This window comes from Lactuca sativa, chromosome 9, assembly GCF_002870075.4.
Source record: "Lactuca sativa cultivar Salinas chromosome 9, Lsat_Salinas_v11, whole genome shotgun sequence".
Classification (NCBI taxonomy): Eukaryota; Viridiplantae; Streptophyta; class Magnoliopsida; order Asterales; family Asteraceae; genus Lactuca; species Lactuca sativa.
The window spans coordinates 200,145,380-200,166,405 of record NC_056631.2 but is presented as its reverse complement, the minus strand read 5'-3'; the positions used below and the strand labels follow the sequence as shown (position 1 = coordinate 200,166,405).

At 34.8% G+C, this 21,026-nt stretch overlaps 1 protein-coding gene across 1 annotated transcript; it reads right to left on the bottom strand.

The window, feature by feature from the left end:
- Positions 1 to 188: 188 nt before the first annotated feature.
- On the bottom strand, positions 189 to 2,800 carry LOC111918210 (transcription factor HHO5). Its single transcript, XM_023913870.3, has 5 exons — positions 2,286 to 2,800; positions 1,788 to 2,026; positions 1,362 to 1,695; positions 826 to 902; positions 189 to 727 (listed from the first exon to the last, which is right to left on the bottom strand). The coding sequence occupies exons 1-5, from the start codon at positions 2,503 to 2,505 to the stop codon at positions 452 to 454; spliced, it is 1,146 nt and encodes a 381-aa protein (XP_023769638.1). The 5' UTR covers positions 2,506 to 2,800; the 3' UTR covers positions 189 to 451.
- Positions 2,801 to 21,026: the final 18,226 nt, after the last annotated feature.

Here is a 21,026-nt window from a genome sequence, read left to right as displayed (position 1 = left end):
ATGCTTTTCACATTTCTCAAAAGCCAATGGCCTCTTGCTCCATACTCACTCTTGCAGAATTTATGCATGTTACTAATACCAACTACACACACCGATGTTATTATTGCACCACACACGCACACACACATTCCCATTGTAAAATTATCAAAATACCCTTTTGTGGGACCCAAAAGATTCAAAATTTCACATGGGAATAATATGCTCAAACATGGCATTGTTGAATCATCATCATGTTTCTTTCTCAAAATACAAATGGTATCTCATATGAAGCCAAGAATCCAAGAAAGTGGCATCAACCAAAATAAATATAAAAAAAAAAAAAAAAAAACCTAACCTGCAAAATTTCACTCTCTGTATATTTTTTTTTGTCTTTTTAAACTTTTATAAGCTCTTTTAACATTAATTAATCGCCGCGATATACTATTTATCTATAAAGATATGTAAAAAAAAATTATACACTATCTTTTCCAGAGATATGAAGATGACTTTTCCAGCAATTATTCTCAGATTTCTCATCTTCAACATCATCCATGCTGTCACCGCCTGTGGTGGCAGAGGTGCCGCCAGTGGTGGAAGTTCCGGCGGTGGTACAGTTCAGGGGTCCATCAGGAGAACCTGATTGATGACAATCTTTGTACTTTGAGGATTCAAGATACTGATCTTGTGTCCACAAAGGAACAGCAGATGAATTTGAGGATGGAAGTCTTCGTGTATGAAGTCGATATTTCTAAAATTGATAATAAAACCCATTTAGCATTTCATAAAAAAAAATTATATAAATTGCAGAAATTTTATAGAATTATAGAAATCAGATAAATAACTCACTTGCAAATGACTCTTGACTTCATCATTGGTGAGACCATCTACTCGCATAAGTTCACGAATTTGCTTGGGGGTAGCAACTGCAGGAAAATCGGAAAAAAATCATTAATTAAAATTATTATCTTGATTAATTATATTTATTTTCTCTTATGATGATCAAATATCTTAAAGATATTGACTGAATTGTGCATAGTGTTCAAAAGTTAAATGTTTCTACAAAAGTATTACAAGTTACAACCTCTGAGCTGGCATACATTGTACCGCCCAACAGTCTGCTAGGTGGCTGACAGTGACAGTATTTTTGGTGATTGAAATTTAAAAGTTTAAATGTAAATTTTATGGTTTTCATGAGCCAACAATGATTAACAATTATGTATGCAAGAAAGATTGATCCTATAAAGCAAGATATAATCCAATCTTTAAACAACCAAATACCAATTCACAAGTTGTAACTATGATCCAAAATTCATTTTATCATTTTAGTTAAAATCTAACACTTTAGCATGAAAAACAAAAAGATTTACTTTTCAAGAACTAACCTTTTGAGCCTCCAAGTAGTTGAAGAGCATTTAAAAAGCGTCTATGCAACTCAGTGGACCAACATCTTCTTTGTTTCCTAGATGTTTGTTGTTGTGGTGGCTGAGGTTGAGGGGTACCAATCTTTACATTTGATTGAATAGCATTAGTTTTTGTTACAAAACCATTTCCCCTCATTGGATTCTTGATTCCAGGGGTAATAAGGGAAAGCCCCGGAATTGGTAATTCCTCCTTGTCTTCATTCCTTGTGATGTATCCCTTAAATGGGATGAACTCTCTCCTAGAATTCCCATTATATGGAGTTTCAGTTATTCCATCTTGTTCTTCATCAACTCTCTATAAGCAAATTGAAATGTAAAATCATAAGTGAATAGTTCATATTCTATAGATTTAATCCAAAATGTATCATCACTATTTTCAATTTTTACCTTTTGGATTACTTGTTGGACTGGATTTTGTTTTGGAATATTGTTTTGTTTTGTGTCTGGATTGTTATCATTTGTGTTCCAGAGCAGTGTAGAGCTCAACCAATTCTTCTTGTCACCATTGTCAGTTTCAGGTTTTGGATCTTCATCACAGGTTTTGTTAATTGGTATAAATTCTTCAAGTGTTGGTGGGTTTGCTGAGTTCTTGAACAAAGTCAATTCCTCTTTTAAAGTAACAATTGCTGAAAAGAACAAAGGATCACACTATCGTTAACAAGTAGAAAACAAACGAAATCATCTAGCAAATAATTCATCAAACAGTTAACACATCTTAAGAGTAGAATCCAATTGTTTTAGTTCTACACATAATTAGAAAACCTAATAAAATCAAAAACCCAACTCCAAATGTGATTGAATCAACAAAAAGAGTAAACAAACATCTACCAAATTATTAAGATAAGTAAAAACAGAGGTATATAGAAAGAAAACAGAGGAACGAACCATCATTCATAAGAAGCATGCAGAGAGGAAGTTCGCGTTTAAACGCGTCGATTTTCCTAATCTCGGTCTCTAATCTGCTAACAAAATCATCAACTTTTAATATCTTCTCACATACGCTACCGATTCTCGCCACTTCTCCCAAAAATTGACTGATTGTCTTTGGGATAAAAGTGGGTTTGAAATCCAAGCTTAGCTCGGGGGCCGGATTCAATATCTCCATCAAAACTTTTTCCTTTTCCGATTTGATTTGCTGTTTTTTATGATTTTGATGATCAAGAATGAAACCCAGATAAAAGCAGAGGAGAGTGGTGATCTATATATACTTGTTCTGTAGCTATTATTCTGTGTGGAAATGGTGAAAATTCGTAGGGAAAGATTAAAAAAGGGAACAAAAGGAATCTAGAGGGTTGTGGGTTAGATTAATCATCGAGAGGTGGAGAAATGGAAGAACTCAGATTCGTTTTTTTCACAAGGCCGGATTTTGACAGTGTTTATGTGTATGCACATCTGTCGCTCACTCGGCCCGTCGCGTATATAATCTTTGTGAGAAAATTACATACATGTCCCTTGAGTTCCGCCAATTTACAGGTTTAGTCCATATGTTATCTTGCTTTTGACTCATTCTAAAGAATAACAAATTGATATCCGATAAGGAAATTTAAGTATACGCAACTTAGATTCGGGTGTATATATCTTATAAATATATTATAACTTTTAGTTTCTTAAGTTATGAAATATACAACTTTAGCCCTTATGCTTTAAGCTTGACATATCTTCAAGGGATAATTACAATGCAACTACCAAAACTTGCAAAAAAATTTTGATTAGATCATTGAACTATAAAAACATTGAACAAGTTCATCCATCTTTAAATTCGGTGTCATTTATTTTGTATATAGTCTAAAATATCTCTAATTGTCCAACCTAAAACGTGAAACAATAATGAATAAATTGTTAATAATTCTAAATTTTTGTACAACAAAGAGATTAATGTGTATATTAAACAAAGTCTTGGAATTTTGACTATGTGGTTTTCAACGGTTTTGCATTTTCTTAATTAAGTTATCTAATGGTTAAAACCTACCAATTAATATCATCGTAAGTATTGATTTGAGTACTAAACGCAACCATTCAATTCAAGTTTTTAATAATCAAAGAATAATTTGTGTGAGACACATTATGCAATGTTGGTCATACTAATTTATGATATTCATGTTCCAAGTACATTATTACATAAATGAATGGATGAATAGTATTATATGTAGACGATGAAATAATTTGTTGAATAGTAAGAAGTAGTTCAAAATATTAAATATGCTCAACAATAAATTATACACCAAAAAGACAGCTAAGGATTTAAACACATTGATACATCATGAAGTGAATTTGATTATCATATTCGGTAGAAGTTAAATTACACGTCTATATTTTTTAGGTGTAATCAAACTACTAACTTTTGTTATAAATTAAACCTTGTAAATGCTCTAATGTTAAGCCCAAAACATTAACGAATAACTTTAATACTGACATTATTTTAATTAAAAATAATCTATAATAACCATCTTATCATAAAAACAACTATGTTTTCTTGTATATTTGGGTGAAAATGATTTTGCAAGCACATGGGGGTAATACAAAAGAACACTAGGAAGGGGCAAAGTTGTCCTTTCAATAAGTTGGATGAATAAATAATGAGAATGCTACAGTAAAAGAATCTTCTAGGTAAAGGAATATATGGTTGAGCTATATCCACACTCCAGATTCCGACACGTGTTTCACAAATGAAAAATATCTCTATTTATACGATTAATCAGTTTGGATTTTAGTTAAATTTTGGAAAGTATATAGGATGATTAATTTCAATTGTGATAATTTTATACTGAAAACCCATACATATAAACTGGAATATACAATAATGAAAACTTATGATGCGAATTAATAACACTATCTTGTAATAATGATAACAAATATAAACTTTTGATCCCAAAGTTTATATAAAAAAATATTACAATAAGTAGTTCATACTAATATTGATATGACGTGAAACGATAAGCATGATGATAGTCTTTGTAATATTCTAATTTCTGTTTATTGACCTTTTCACACCTACATATTAGGTATCATTTTCTAACAAAAACGAGACATTAAAGTTTGTGACACAATTTCAAAAAGGAATGTGCTATACGAGGTATATGTTTAATATAACTTATATTATATGTCTAACATGATACAAAAAATAAACATTTTTCATTTAAGGCATTTCAGCAAAAATAGCGGATAGCTAGTTGATGGGAAAAGATATTTCAGATCGGTTATAGTCATAGGTCTAGTCAGAAATATTTGTGATTGTATATGGTTTAGGTTATATCCAAACTCGTAAATTTATTAATAAATGTCCTGTAAGTAGCGAGTATTTTTATTGTTAAGAAAAACTCGATCACACTTATTATAAGTTTTTTTGATTTATTTCTATAAAAATTTATTTTAAGCATAAGAGCTATATAGCTCTTTATAGATAAATTTGTTTTGTTGAATCATGAAAAAAAAATCTTGTCTTTCTATATTTTAAATTTTCATATTTCTTTTATATTTCATATTAAGAAAAACTGTATCTAAATCGATCTTGTGTTAGAGACTTAGGGTGCTTCTTAATCTTCCAGAAGAATGGTTATCAACACTCCACCATCTACCATAACAAATAAAGATCAATTTTGACAAATGTCAACTTCTTATTGGATTTGACATGCGTCATTTTCTGAGATTTTTAGAATTGTTTTTTTCCACATGTCGTTTCTGAAGCCGAGTGGAATTGAATAGTGACTGAATTGGGGTCGGGTGAGATCTGTTTCTCACGACATGATCATGAGTTGGTCACAACGTGATAGTCAACTGATGGAGGATTGAGCGTTAACCTTGACCTTGACCGTTAACCTGGTTTGACGTTTGGTCCAATTTAGAAGTTAGACTAAGGTGAGACCCTATTTGATTTAATAGGTGGATTGTAGCATCGTTCGTGTAGCAATGAGTTGTATTTTAGTTGATTCCGTGAGACATGTGAGACTCTTCACTATACTCGTGGATTGAAGGCACCAATGTCTGCCCACTGGATTATGTTATGTAGGATGTTGACTGTCTTTATGACTCTTTCATGTATGTTTGGGTTGGATATACCCCAAGGCTAGGCCTATAGAAGTGTATTGGGTTGAAATATACCTCATGGCTAGGCCTAATAATATGTAATGTGTTGAAATATACCCTAGGACTGGGCCCAATAATATGTAATGGGTTGAAATATACCCAAGGGTTGGTCCCATTAATTTGTATGATATGTAGTACTTTGGGGAAACTCACTAAGCTTTGTGCTTACAGTTTTGTGGTTTGATATTTTCAGGTACTTCCAGTGGAAAAGGGAAGAGCTCGGCATGATCGCGCTGCATCCTCTTTTAATTTCTGCATCAATGATTATTACTATGATGTTTTTGATACATTGTGTTACGATGATTTGAGGTACATGTATTTTTATGATGATTTACAAAAATGAAAAATTGTATCTCTATTTCTGGGACGTTACAAGTTGCTATCAGAGCCTTGGTTTGAGGGATTCAGGCACACTCTCGGGTGTGTCAAAACACAAACTGAGGAAATGATAACCTTTTAAAAAAAATGAGTTTTCTAAAAAGATTTTTACAAAGAAAAAGGGTGTGATGCGTGCAATTAGCCGAACTCAAGTAATTTGTAACACTCTAAATTTTCAAATAAAATTTTCATTTTTAAAACCTCCCAAAACACAATTTCACATTTCTCAAAATAACATTTATAACTTGTTCAAAACAAAAGACAACAAAATGTTTAACAATATCCTAGAATCCTCAAAACATAATCTCCAACTGGTGTGTACAATCATGCCGGCGCCTTCCGGCGATCTTGAGAGGTACTTGAAACACATTTTACACAACACTGTAAGCACTACGCTTAGTAAGTTCCCCAAAATACCACACACATATATTTTGTCACAACTAGGAATTCTGATGCTTTGTAAACACTTAACAAGGATAACATTGTAACTAAAACTTGAAAACATGTATGGTGCTTATTCAATGACAACAAAATTCCATCAAACACTCTATACAAACATTCAAATAGTCAACAAAATTTTGGAAACCCTAAAAATCCCGGTTTAAGTCCATTTTGGACTAGGATTTTCTTATTGGGCCTAATGGACCAATAAGCTTCCAATTTGACTATTTTGGGCTAAGAACTCTTAAATGGGCACTAATTGGACCCATTTGCATGAAACTTAACATTTTGGGACTTATAAGCCTAAAATGGAATAGTTTATCTTTAATGGGCCTTATAGGGCCATAACAAATCTAATTAGCCCTAATGGGCCATAAAACTCATTCTTTGATTTATATTGGGTCGTGAACTACTCTAAAGGCCCAATGGGACGAAAATCATCAAATTGGGCCTCATATTATGGACTCAAGCACAAAAGGCCCAAGCCATTCTCTTCTTTCTCTCTATCTCGGCCCTATTAGTTAAAAAAAAAAGTAAAAAGTAGATAAATAAAAAAGGAAGAAATGAAGAATTGTGAGGGCAAGACACCTCATATTTTTCCATTGGAAACCCATGCACAAATCCCAGACTTCCATGCATGTCAACTCATTTTATCTCTCTTCCCTCTCTTCTTCTACTCTCGGCTGAGAGCATCAACACACACACACATAATTCATTCCCTAATCTTTCCAAACTCTCTCAAGAATACCATCATTCCTCCATCAAAATTTCGAGATCTAGGGCATTTCAAGATGGTTCTTCCATAAGAAATCATCATTCTTGGTAAGTTGTGCTTAGATCCATGATCTAGTTTCTTTGTTTTATAAAAATTCTCTTCTTAACTCATGCAAACTCGTGATCATCCTAGAAACATCCTAAGTTCGATATCCACTCAAGAAAGCTTGCTAGGGCCGAAAATAGCATCAAACTCTTCCATTTCTTTCTTCAAAACCGAACCCACAAACCCAAGGTGAGTTCATACCCCTCCATTTTTAGTTTTCACATGTTTTATGGGGGAGAATATAAGTAAAATGTGTAGATCTATGTGTATGTGTACGTTATGTGTGATTTCATGTGTTTATGTGGTACATATGGGCCAAAAATGAAAGAAATCTCGAGATCTATAGCTCAAGGAGGAAAGATACATGATCTAGGATGTATTACTTAACAAGTCAAGAAAAATTATCATCTAAGGTTATAATAAGCATGTTACAACATAAAACTCATTTTTGGGCTATTTTTGTCAAATAAACAAAAGTTAGGATAAAGGTTGTCATTCACGGTTTTTATAAGGACCAAAAGGGTCAAAACAGTTGAAATAGAAGTTTTTATGAATATTATGCTCTTCAAAGGACTAAAAATGTAAATTGTAGCCTATTGGGCCAAACTTTGGGCTTTTCGGCCCATAGGCCCAAATTTGCGAAAAAATGGGTTTTAAGGGGCTGAAATAGTAAATTTCTCAAAACAGTGGGTAAAAAGGTAAATAAATCTATTTCAGGGGTTAAAATGACCCTTTTTGCCAAAAAGGATTAAATATGCAAAGTTTTTGGATTTTGGGTCAAATTTGTAAAAGTTGTGAAAAGTTTGGACTATAAATGAAAATCTTTCTACTAAAGGGGCTGAAACTGCCAAAAAGTAAAACTTTGGGCTGAAAACACTATTTAAATAAGTCTTTGGGCCAAAATGTCAAGAAAGATAATTTAAGGACCTAAAATGTCATTTTTTTTATAAAAAGCAACAAAAATTGTCATTTTTATTAAAGAAGGGTTGAAAAGGTCATACCAATAGTTTTGAGTCAATTACTTTATTTTTAAGATATTGGGTCAAAAATACCAAAATCCTAACTAGGAATTTAGAATGGAAAATGTGCATGTGTTTTCATTAATTTAAATATCGTTATAAAACAATCGACAAACTTCGTGCCTTTGCGATTTAACAATTGATCAATCAGACCTTCCGACAATTATACCATACTTAAAACAAGTAAATATTCAAACTGTTGGGCTTGAAAGATTCTAATCATGCTTATTGGGACTTCGTGACCCATTAACATGACTTTTGGGTCTAACAATAATAATATATGTTTAGTGGGCTTCCTGTGACCCAATTCAATGCTTAAGGGACCCTCAATGGCAACTACATGTTGTTGGGCCTTAGTGGCCCACTAGCATTGCTAGTAAGGTCCAAATATATCATATTGCGAAATAGGCCAACGCGCCTTTCATATACTCGACAACCTTAGGTAACATATGCGATTAGTGGGACCTCATGGTCCTCTACTCCTTGTCTGTTAGGCTTATCTTCTATTTAAGTAAACCAAAAATCAGGTCGTTAATCAAGAGTAATCAAATTCATTTGGATTAAATGAGTAATAACAGGCGACACCATTAAGTGTCGGTCATAGTCTGTAGTTATAATCAAAGTCTCCTGGAGGGAGAGCGATAGTTTGTGTACAGATTTATACGGGGGTGACTCTCCCATACCTCAGTTGTTCGCTACAGTTAGACTCGGACAGTCTATGGTGACAAAATCTTAAGATCAATTTCGGCGTTCACTAGAATGCCAAGACAGACGAACTAGTCATTATCATGCATGATTATAACGACTCACATAAAAATCCAATACCACCTAAGTAATCAAGGGAAATCATATTTAGTCGTTGTGATGATATAATAATACAAAACGATCATACTACTTATCGGAAAACATCGGGTTTTTCGGGGGAAATCAACATTAGTCACTTGTACTTTCAATAAGTATAATGCAAAACCTCTCATTTATACACGTTTTGAAATCATTCATGCATAAACTTATGGATCTTCACACTTTTTGTATAAACAATTGTCGTTTCAGAAAATATCGGATTTTCTGGGTTTTTATAAACTACACAAAACATTTTCATATCAAACCTGCTTACGAACTCACCAACATTCCATATGTTGACGTTTTCAAAATAACTTGTATTCTCAGGTAGCAGATAAACTGAAGAGCAATACCAAGTGTATTAGGATGTTATGTTTTGAAAAACTCTCAAACAATTTGCTGTGGAAATGTAATATTTAGACAATGTACTTGATGTAAACAATGTCAGTTGTAATATATTGATGCATGGTGATGTTTATGTTATGTTTCATGTATATACATTGTGATGATATTTCAATTTAAGTCGCATTATCTCTCGGATGTTTCCGCCGTCTGGTTCGGGGGTGTGACAGGTTGGTATCAGAGCACTGTTTATAGTGAACTGACATATCTAACCACACATTGATATGCAACTATAAACCAAAGAGGGACTAAACAACTCTGAACAAAACAAATAAAATATAACACCTTTAATTGTGCGACGTAGGAAAAAGAACATAATACCAAATCAAATAAGATGATCCTGACATCTCGGTCAACCCAGGACTGTTCACAGTTGTATTAAGGGGAGAATGTAGCCTGATCAACTACATTTCTTCCGGAATACAACTATTACATGCCCTGGGGAAATCGCGATGGTCGGTAAACTTAAAACATACCCCTTTGTTACCCTGAATAACGCATCAACCTAACCTTTTAAATATCTAAAGAATAAACCTTAGGAGTAATAATAGTTTGTTCATATACCTCCTCTCAGTCACCATGGAAGGGGAGCATCAGGGCATTCAGTTTCATCAGGTCTTAGTGGCTCACGGAATGATCAAGGACAACCCCAAGGAAGATCAAGGGGAGCACACGGCGTTGGGCCCGACGAGTAGACGGACATAGACTACGAGTTTGATGGGACCGATGACGACATGGAGGAAGAAAGAGACACAGACGAGGCCTCCGTCACACCACCTACCAGCGAGACGCGGCAGAACCACCCTGCCCCACCATGGAAGCACGAGCGGTGCAGGCTGAATAGGAAAGAGATGAAGTCATTGGAGAGATGACTGAGATGGCCCAGTTGTTGGCACAACACTTCGGTATATGACCTCGCTACCGTCGTCGGGCGCTTCTTAGAGTGTTAGGACCAGCTTTACCCTACTAGTACTATGTTCTCTTATGTACTACCGACTCTATGTTTAAGTGATTACACTACTCATAGAGTCGTTACGTTGCCAAACTTTGTACTCTTTATGTATGCTCTTTCGAGCAAATTTTCATGTATCAAAGTACGGATAATATTAGTGGAAAAATATTATGTGTTTATTTGTGATGTTGCTATTTGTTATGTGTTATATATTCCATTTGCTTAGTATAAATTATGGAAACACTTACATGTGCAAAACCGATTCACGAAATTCCCAACTTAAAGACAATACGTACTCAACGTCTTTCTGTTCCATAACAGCAAGATGCCACAAAGACCAAACCGTGGAAATAATCAACCACCGACACCACCGGAAGTCGACTCAGTTGTGTTTCAAGCAGTTGTATATGTTGCAGTCGCAGCAGCCATGGCGCAAATACACCAAGGGAATAATGGCGAAGGAAACGGGCAGGGGGTTGGAAGTTCAAACAACGGAATAAATCAAGGACCCACCAAGACATGCTCCTATAAAGATTTCACCAACGCCAAGCCACGAACCTTTAATGGCACATGGGGAATGATAACCCTAAAGAAATGGATTGAAAAGGTGGAATCGGTGTTCGAGATAAAATCTTAAGTAGGAATGTTCTTAGAATTAAACTCCAAGATCAAGTTTTAGAATTAAACTCCAAGATTGTGACTTGAGTGATAAAATCTTAAGTAGGAATGTTCTTATTTTTTCACATTTTGGTTAGTTGTGATGTCTAGAATAAGACAAAGACCAACTAGTACCAAATTGTGTGTAGGTTTTGTCTTGATAAAGACACACACTAACTATTGAATATTTGTTTTGTAAAAGGAATGTTTCTTGACAAGAGAATCTTATATGTCACAAGGTCAGTGGGATTTTAAATGATCTTGAATAGGTCCAAGAACTAATCAAGAGTAAAACTATAATTAAACACTAGCACACGGCTTGAGGTTTCTAACCTATCATGTTGACAAATTTTTGTTTCTGTACCATTCCATTTTGGTTAACTATGCATGTGAGTTATATGAGTTATCAATGGATTGCATAGGGGCAAGACACCTTGTTCAATGGAAAGTACATTGAAATGAAGGGGTGGGCTGCTCAATAACTTGGAAGCAATGGCGGGACCCTTAATGGCAAGAAATTAAGAATGAGCATGTTCTGTCCATAGGAGTTTGGATTCGTCACTAACATTATCTTGCTATAACAAATTCATATGGATAAGGGCACATACACAATAAAATCTAAGTGTCATAAGGTTTCTCTCCTTCATGAAAATGATTGTGAGAAAACTCTTTCACTAAGAGAGATTTTTAAGATAGCATTATGTAATTTGGGTTTCTCAAATTCAACTATGATTAAGGCATCCCTCTTCATAGTTCGAATTGTGGGAAATGGCAAATGGGTCTGAACATTTTAGACTTATTGCTATAAGTTCTAGAATTGTTTAGACACACACATAAGTTATCTAAGAAAAGGTGTATGAGGTTGAGAAACTTAGATAAAGTCTTATCGAAGCGTCTTAGTATTAGAAATATGAACTTAAGAAACTCAATAAGCATTGTTTTCTAGAAGTTCAACTGTTTTCTAAATACATGTCCAAGCTAGTGGGAGCATAAGTGTTATGCTGGTATGAATATAATCATCATGTTAGTGGGAACATGATAATTATGGTAAGTTGCAAGTTAGCAATATTAATTATAGAAAGCAATGGTTGAAAAGTTGTTTTGCTATAATTAAGAGAGAGAATATTGTACTTCGTTTCAAAATCTAAGAGCTTAGATCGAGAAATTTTAATCAAATTTAGTCAGATATATGAATTGCATTCTCAAAATTCGATTATGATTACGACATCCCTTTTCTTAATTCGAGTTCTGAGAACATGGCAAATAGAAATATTATGGCAAAAGACTGATAAAGTATCACGTCTTTATGTAAGACATTATGCTTTGTGTTCCATACGCTTTGTGACATCCCCATTTTCACGGCCAGAAAAGACCGATTTTGTTTATGCTTTATAAAAATCAGAGTACCTCTTTTAATAAAATGTTGCGGAATTTGTTCCCAGTAAAACATGATAAATACGTTATCAAAGCACTTCCGAAGAAAAGTATTTTTATACATTTTAAAACATTTGGGATGTCATCGTCAAGATAGAAACATAAGCATAAACAGAACTTACATTCATTATCACTAGTGATTTATATATCCTTAATCTCTCAGTGTAATGTAACTTCATATCAACACCTGTGATATAAATAAACTGAGTGGGTCAAGTTGGGAAACCTGACCAGTACATAGGGATTTCAATCCCACAATGTTATACCATATATATATATATATATATATATAGTTTAAAACTCACAAAATATACAATTTCACCATATATATAAACAACTCTTATCCCACTCCGTCGATCCTCACAACGAGACTATCCATACTCTCGGACCTAAGATTAGCCGTTTTACCTAATCCATACTCCCGGATCAGAAATGAACGACTTTGCCTAATCCATACTCTCGGACTAGGGACGAATGACTAATCTATACTCTCGGATTAATGATGAATGATTATGCCTAATCCATACTCTCGGGCTAGGGACAATGACTATGTCTAATCCATGCTCTCAGATCAATGACATATACTAAGGTTTTATTCTCTGAGTATAATTCACTCGTTCTCGTAAGAAAACACTACCTAATCTTCCTCATAATTAATTTAGGTTTACTCTTTATCCTAAATCAGCATATATAATCAGGTATGTTCTTTAACAAGTATCTCAGGCAACATCAAATAATTCGCACATAAACATATATTTAATACTTCAAGCGATACTTGTATTAAAATTATGCTCATGAAAGGGACTATGCACTCACTTGAAAAGGTGGTGATTCCGAACTCAGACAGCGCTTCGCTTCTTAAAAATAATTTCCTTCGACGAAACCTAGTATTATTACCACTAGAGTTTAGTCTATTATTTATCGAGACTAATTAATAGTCTAGTTATTATTACTATTATTAAAGCATTAAACAATACTTATATAACCCATAATAATAGCCCAAGTACTTATTATAAGTTCCTAATAACATTACTATAATTAAATAAACGATATATTAAAAATAGCGTAGGCATAGCTCACTTACAACGAGTTTTATAGAAAATCGGGCTTTGCTTGGAGCAGCGTTCCCGAGCCGAAAATCTCTTCTTCTTGGAGCCATCGAGCACTCCAGGGCTTCCGCCTCATGCTAAGGAGGTTCCCCAGGCTTTTTCGGGGGATTTCGAGGCTAGAGAGAGGTTCTAGAGAGAGAGTAAAAAGAAGAAAGAATGGGAAAGATGTGAAAAAATGAGGGTGGGAGAGGTTCTATTTATAGGGTGAAAATGGCTGAACTTGGTGCCACATGTCACCATCTAGTGGCAAGACTTGGGGAGAAAGCAATGGTCAAGATTGTGCCACATCACCCATTTTCGCACAACACAATTATGACTTCTAAAATCCGTAACTTTCACATACGACCTCCGTTTTTGACGTTCTTTATATCCACGCTTAGGTAAAAATAAGATCTACAACTTTCATTTTGACTCTGCCGGGTAATTCTCGACCAATCTTAAATTTAACAGTACGAGGAAATTATACTATTAAATGTTCGCGTAAAATTCATAACTTCTACATACGGACTCTGTTTTTGTCTGTCTTTTTACCGTTGAGTTCCTATTAATGAGATCTTCAATTCTCATTTAGGTTGCGTAGGCTAAAAACCGCTCGAACTAAAACTCGAGTTTCGGGTCGTGCACTACTATGCCAAATTTTATAAAATTCATAACTTCCTCATACGAAGTCAGATTTGGGCGTTCTTTTTTTGTATGTTCTTGGTTTAACATATACTACAACTTATTTGGATCGATAAGGCTAAAAAGTCATTTATCAAAAATTCACTATTTACGTCTCCAGGTGTCATGCCGGTTTTGCCGTAAAACTTCGACGGGCCATAACTTCTTCATTATAATTCGGATTTCAGCGTTCTTTATATGTACGGAACCCTTGAGACATATTATAAAGATTGGTTAAGATTATTTATTCTAAATAATATTTTGTCAAAAAGTCGTTTTCGACCCTTATTACCTCTAAATTGACTAGCCCGGATCTACGGGCGTTACAATGATCTCCCCTTATGATGATTACGTCCCGGAATCATCAACGAAATAGGCTCACATGATGACTCCATACATTATCTCTTCACTCTAAGTAATAACCGTAACGTTGATGTTTCTTCGAACGAATATCTAACTCTAAGAGTTCCTGATTGCAGGCGGTGCTCGAAGAGATATTTGTTGATGTTTCTTCGAACGAATATCTAACTCTAAGTAATCATCCTAAGGGGAGATAATTGTAACACCCGTAGATCCGGACTAGTAATTTTGAGATAATAAGGGTCGAAAACGACTTTTTGACAAAAGATTGTTTAGAATAAATAATCTTAACCAATCTTTATAATGTCTCAAGGGTTCCGTACATATAAAGAACGCCGAAATCCGAGTTATAACGAAGAAGTTATGGCTCGTCGAAGTTTTACGGCAAAACCGGCACGGCACCGGGAGACGTAAATAGTGAATTTTTGATAAAGGACTTTTTAGCCTTATCGATCCAAATAAAAGTTGTAGTATATGTTAAACCGAGAACATAGAAAAAAAAAGAACGCCCAAATCTGACTTCGTATGAGGAAGTTATGGATTTTATAAGATTTGGCATAGCAGTGCACGACCCGAAACTCGAATTTTAGTTCGAGCGGTTTTTGGCCTATGCGACCTAAATGAGAATTGAAGATCTCATTAATAGGAACTCAACGGTAAAAAGACAGACGAAAACAGAGTCCGTATGTAGAAGTTATGAATTTTACGCGGACATTTAACAGTATAATCTCCTCGTACTGTTAAATTTAAGATCGGTCGAGAATTAGCCGACAACGTCAAAATGAAAGTTGTAGTTCTTATTTTTACCTACGCGTGGATATAAAGAACTTCAAAAACAAAGGTCGTATGTGAAAGTTACGGATTTTAGAAGTCGGAATTGTGATGTGCGAAAATGGGTGATGTGGCACAATCTTAGCCATTGCTTTCTCCCCAAGTCTTGCCACTAGATGGTGACATGTGGCACCAAGTTCAGCCATTTTCACCCTATAAATAGAACTTCTCATACCCTCATTTTTTTCACATCTTTCCCATTATTTCTTTTTTTTACTCTCTCTCTCTAGAACGTCTCTCTAGCCCCGAAACCCCCCGAAAAAGCCTAGGGAACCTCCCTAGCACGAGGCGGAAGCCCCGGAGTGCTCGATGGATCCAAGAAGAAGAGCTTTTCGGCTCGGGAACTCTGCTCCAAGCAAAGCCCGATTTTCTATAAAACTCGTTGTAAGTGAGCTACGCCTACGCTATTTTTAATATATCGTTTATTTAATTATAGTAACGTTATTAGGAACTTATAATAAGTACTTGGGCTATTATTATGGGTTATATAATATATCCACGCATAGGTAAAAGTAAGATCTACAACTTTCACTAGATGGTGACATGTGGCACCAAGTTCAGCCATTTTCACCCTATAAATAGAACCTCTCCCACCCTCATTTTTTCACATCTTTCCCATTCTTTCTTCTTTTTACTCTCTCTCTCTCTCTCTCTCTAGAACGTCTCTCTAGCCCCGAAACCCACCGAAAAAGCCTAGGGAACCTCCCTAGCACGAGGCGGAAGCCCCGGAGTGCTTGATGGCTCCAAGAAGAAGAGCTTTTCGGCTCGGGAACGCTGCTCCAAGCAAAGCCCGATTTTCTATAAAACTCGTTGTAAGTGAGCTATGCCTACGCTATTTTTAATATATCATTTATTTAATTATAGTAACGTTATTATGAACTTATAATAAGTACTTGGGCTATTATTATGGGTTATATAAGTATTGTTTAATGCTTATATAATAGTAATAATAGCTAGACTATTAATTAGTCTCGACAAATAATAGACTAAACTCTAGTGGTAATAATAATAGGTTTCGTCGAAGGAAATTATTTTTAAGAAGCGAAGCACTGTCTGAGTTCGGAATCACCACCTTTTCAAGTGAGTGCATAGTCCCTTTCATGAGCATAATTTTAATACAAGTATCGCTTGAAGTATTAAATATATGTTTATGTGCGAATTATTTGATGTTTCCTGAGATACTTGTTAAAGAACATACCTGATTATATATGCTGATTTAGGATAAAGAGTAAACCTAAATTAATTATGAGGAAGATTAGGTAGTGTTTTCTTACGAGAACGAGTGAATTATACTCAGAGAATAAAACCTTAGTATATGTCTTTGATCCGGGAGCATGGATTAGACATTGTCATTGTCCCTAGTCCGAGAGTATGGATTAGGCATAATCATTCATCCATTAATCCGAGAGTATGGATTAGTCATTCATCCCTAGTCCGAGAGTATGGATTAGGTAAAGTCGTTCATTTCTGATCCGGGAGTATGGATTAGGTAAAACAACTAATCTTAGGTCCAAGAGTATGGATAGTCTCGTTGTAAGGATCGACGGGGTGGGATAAGAGTTGTTTATATATATGGTGAAATTGTATATTTTGTGAGTTTTAAACTATATATATATATATATGGTATAACATTGTGGGATTGAAATCCCTATGTACTGGTCAGGTTTCCCAACTTGACCCACTCAGTTTATTTATATCACAGGTGTTGATATGAAGTTACATTACACTGAGAGATTAAGGATATATAAATCACTAGTGATAATGAATGTAAGTTCTGTTTATGCTTATGTTTCTATCTTGACGATGACATCCCAAATGTTTTAAAATGTATAAAAATACTTTTCTTCGGAAGTGCTTTGATAACGTATTTATCATGTTTTACTGGGAACAAATTCCGCAACATTTTATTAAAAGAGGTACTCTGATTTTTATAAAGCATAAACAAAATCGGTCTTTTCTGGCCGTGAAAATGGGGATGTCACAAAGCGTATGGAACACAAAGCATAATGTCTTACATAAAGACGTGATACTTTATCAGTCTTTTGCCATAATATTTCTATTTGCCATGTTCTCAGAACTCGAATTAAGAAAAGGGATGTCGTAATCATAATCGAATTTTGAGAATGCAATTCATATATCTGACTAAATTTGATTAAAATTTCTCGATCTAAGCTCTTAGATTTTGAAACGAAGTACAATATTCTCTCTCTTAATTATAGCAAAACAACTTTTCAACCATTGCTTTCTATAATTAATATTGCTAACTTGCAACTTACCATAATTATCATGTTCCCACTAACATGATGATCATATTCATACCAGCATAACACTTATGCTCCCACTAGCTTTGACATGTATTCAGAAAACAGTTGAACTTCTAGAAAACAATGCTTATTGAGTTTCTTAAGTTCATATTTCTAATACTAAGACGCTTCGATAAGACTTTCTCTAAGTTTCTCAACCTCATACACCTTTTCGTAGATAACTTATGTGTGTGTCTAAATGATTCTAGAACTTATAGCAATAAGCCTAAAATGTTCAGACCCATTTGCCATTTCCCACAATTCGAACTATGAAGAGGGATGCCGTAATCATAGTTGAATTTGAGAAACCCAAATTACATAATGTTATCTTAAAAATCTCTCTTAGTGAAAGCGTTTCCTCACAATCATTATCATGAAGGAGAGAAACCTTATGACACTTAGATTTTATTGTGTATGTGCCCTTATCCATGTGAATTTGTTATAGCAAGATAATATTAGTGACAAATCCAAAATCTTATGGACAGAACATGCTCGTTCTTAATTTCTTGTCATTAAGGGTCCCACCATTGCTTCCAAGTTATTGAGCAGCCCACCCCTTCATTTCAATGTACTTTCCATTGAACAAGGTGTCTTGCCCCTATGCAATCCATTGAGAACTCATAGAACTCACATGCATAGTTAACCAAAATGGAATGGCACAGAAACAAAAATTTGTCACACACGATAGGTTAGAAACCTCAAGTCGTGTGCTAGTGTTTAATAATAGGTTTACTCTTGATTAGTTCTTGAACCTATTCAAGATCATTTAAAATCCCACTGACCTCGTGACATATAAGATTCTCTTGTCAAGAAACATTCCTTTTACAAAACAAATATTCAAGAGTTAGTGTGTGTCTTTATCAAGACAAAACCTACACACAATTTGGTACTAGTTGGTCTTTGTCTTATTCTAGACATCACAACTCACCAAAATGTGAAAAAATAAGAACATTCCTACTTAAGATTTTATCACTCAAGTCACAATCTTGGAGTTTAATTCTAAAACTTGATTTTGGAACGAAGTACGATTCATCTTATTGACTTAACCCATTTTAACAATTCCCGACTCCTCTTCTTAGCCATACTTAGTGCACTAAGGTGTCCTTAGAGGATGAATTGTTATATGGTTCTTAAGATGATCATAAAACATGATACAAAAGTACTCTCCCTTCTTCTTAGATTGGAGAAACTTTTATCTTTCTGCCTAATTGATTCTTCTTATTTGTTCTGCCATTCATTGAAACCTTTCAATGATTCAAAATTACACTTAATATTGTAAGTATAATCATGTTTACTAGACTTTTAGTAAATCATGACGAATAATCTTGTTGTTCTTTATGGTGGACTTGACTTGTGCACACCATTGTGAACTCGTTCTCCTAGTCCTTCACTTGACTCTTTGTCAAGGAATTAGCCTTAAAATTTCTAAGTACCAAGATTTCCATACATCACATGATTCAAATCATATGATTCCATGCTTCTGTCCAATTGAAACTTGGGCGATAGGAATCTTTCCTTACTTAGAAAATTACGACACATAAATAACATAACTAAAAATCACATCCACTTAATATTACTTATAATAGAAACACATGGACATCAATTCTCATAATTGCCATCGCAAGGAAATATAAATAAGACAAAATCAAATTTTATTTTATTGTGGAAAAATATATCCTTACAACGCAAATGAAAACTATGCTATTACATATACCTACGCAATCTATCACAACTCTAAGCAGCAGCTCAAAAATCTGATCATCGAATCCATGCAATCGTAATCCATTTCTTCGCGATCAGACCCAACTCGCTCCTTCCTTTAAGCTTCCTTTCTTTTCTTCGATCCTTCAAAACATCGAAATGTAATCTTATCACATCATGTATTAAGAATCCCCAAATAGGAACTTAATGGAGTTAGATAGTGGATTTTACCTAAAACAGAGTCATACATCTTGACTCTCCCATCTCTTAGATCTTTTAGGTAGTGAGGGCAGCTTCGTAACCAATGCCCCTTCTTTTGGCAGTATAAACACATGGATTCTTCTGGAATGGTACACGAGACTATTTCAGACTCAGCCTTTCTCTTGCGTAGAGAAAACTTTTCTGGACTTCCAATGTTGCCATTTCCCATAGAAGGTTGGGATATTGATTTATCAGACAAAATTTGCTCGACCAGTGCGCAAAATCATTTATGATTCAGCAGCAATAAGCAAATGAGTCAAATCAATAAGGGTCATGTCGTGGTTTATTATATAGTACTCTCTAAAGAACTTACCATATGATTCGGGAAGTCACTGAAAAACCAAGTCAACATCCAACTTCCTTGAGACATCGACACCTAGCAATCTTGTCAATGTGTGACTTCATCTTTAAGACGTATGTACACACATACTTTCCATATTTGTGTCTTATTGCCAATAGGGCTTGAATAACCTTGAACTTTTCAAGTTTTTAAACATGTGGGTCAGGGAGAATTATTGGAGGAGGTGGAGAAATGAAGCATGATTTCCATTTCTATAATCCGATCGTGGAACATCATCTTTATGTGGAAAACCTTTTCCAACGGATTTAGGAAGACCATAGTTGTTAGACTTTGACATCTATGAAACGGGAGAAAATTCAAGTTTAGTTGATTGAGTCTTTAATAAAACACCCAAATGAGATATTAAGGCTAGGATCCAACACAACACCCTACAAATTGGAAGAGGGATGCCGTAATCCAACTTGCAGAACATTTGAAGGTAAGTGGATGACGATTCACTAATTTTCCACCATGAAAAACAAAAAAGGAATTTAACTTTTAAATGTATTGAAAACTCCTAGATCTTTTGAGATTCATTGAACTTTTCAATGACATGTTTAAATCTCGATATGCCCCTTGATTTTGTGACTGGGATGCCGAGGATCACAAAACAGGGTGTGAATAACCATGCAAATATACATGGTGCCCCCAATGTTACAGTCACCTATTCGATGTGCTGGTTAACCACACACGCTCCATCGAACTATGACAAACATTGAGTCACCCTTCGCCACCTTTGCATAGAACCCAATTAGTGTGCCGGTTAACCACACACACTCCACTAACGTCTTAGCAAGGGTACAAAGTGTAATTTCAAGGAATTGTATCAATTCACTTGTGCCTAAAGTAACTAAGATTGTGAATTTTATAAAACATTTAGCTACTTTATTTTTCATTATACTTTTAATGAGGAGAGGGTTTCCTTATCCTACCCGTTCAACTAACGACCCTCCACTAATCAAGGAAGTGGTAGGTGAGAGTGGACACCCAGTAAACGGCCATTTTATAGGCCATAACCTTATAACCCCCTTA

Bases quoted from the DNA above. Each gene is read 5' to 3' on its own strand.
- LOC111918210 (XM_023913870.3), bottom strand. From the start codon at position 2,505: ATGGAGATATTGAATCCGGCCCCCGAGCTAAGCTTGGATTTCAAACCC. The intron at 2,027-2,285 runs GTTCGTTCCTCT...TGTTCTTTTCAG, and splicing joins CATGCTTCTTATGAATGATG to CAATTGTTACTTTAAAAGAG. The intron at 728-825 runs GTGAGTTATTTA...TATCAATTTTAG, and splicing joins AAGTCAAGAGTCATTTGCAA to AAATATCGACTTCATACACG.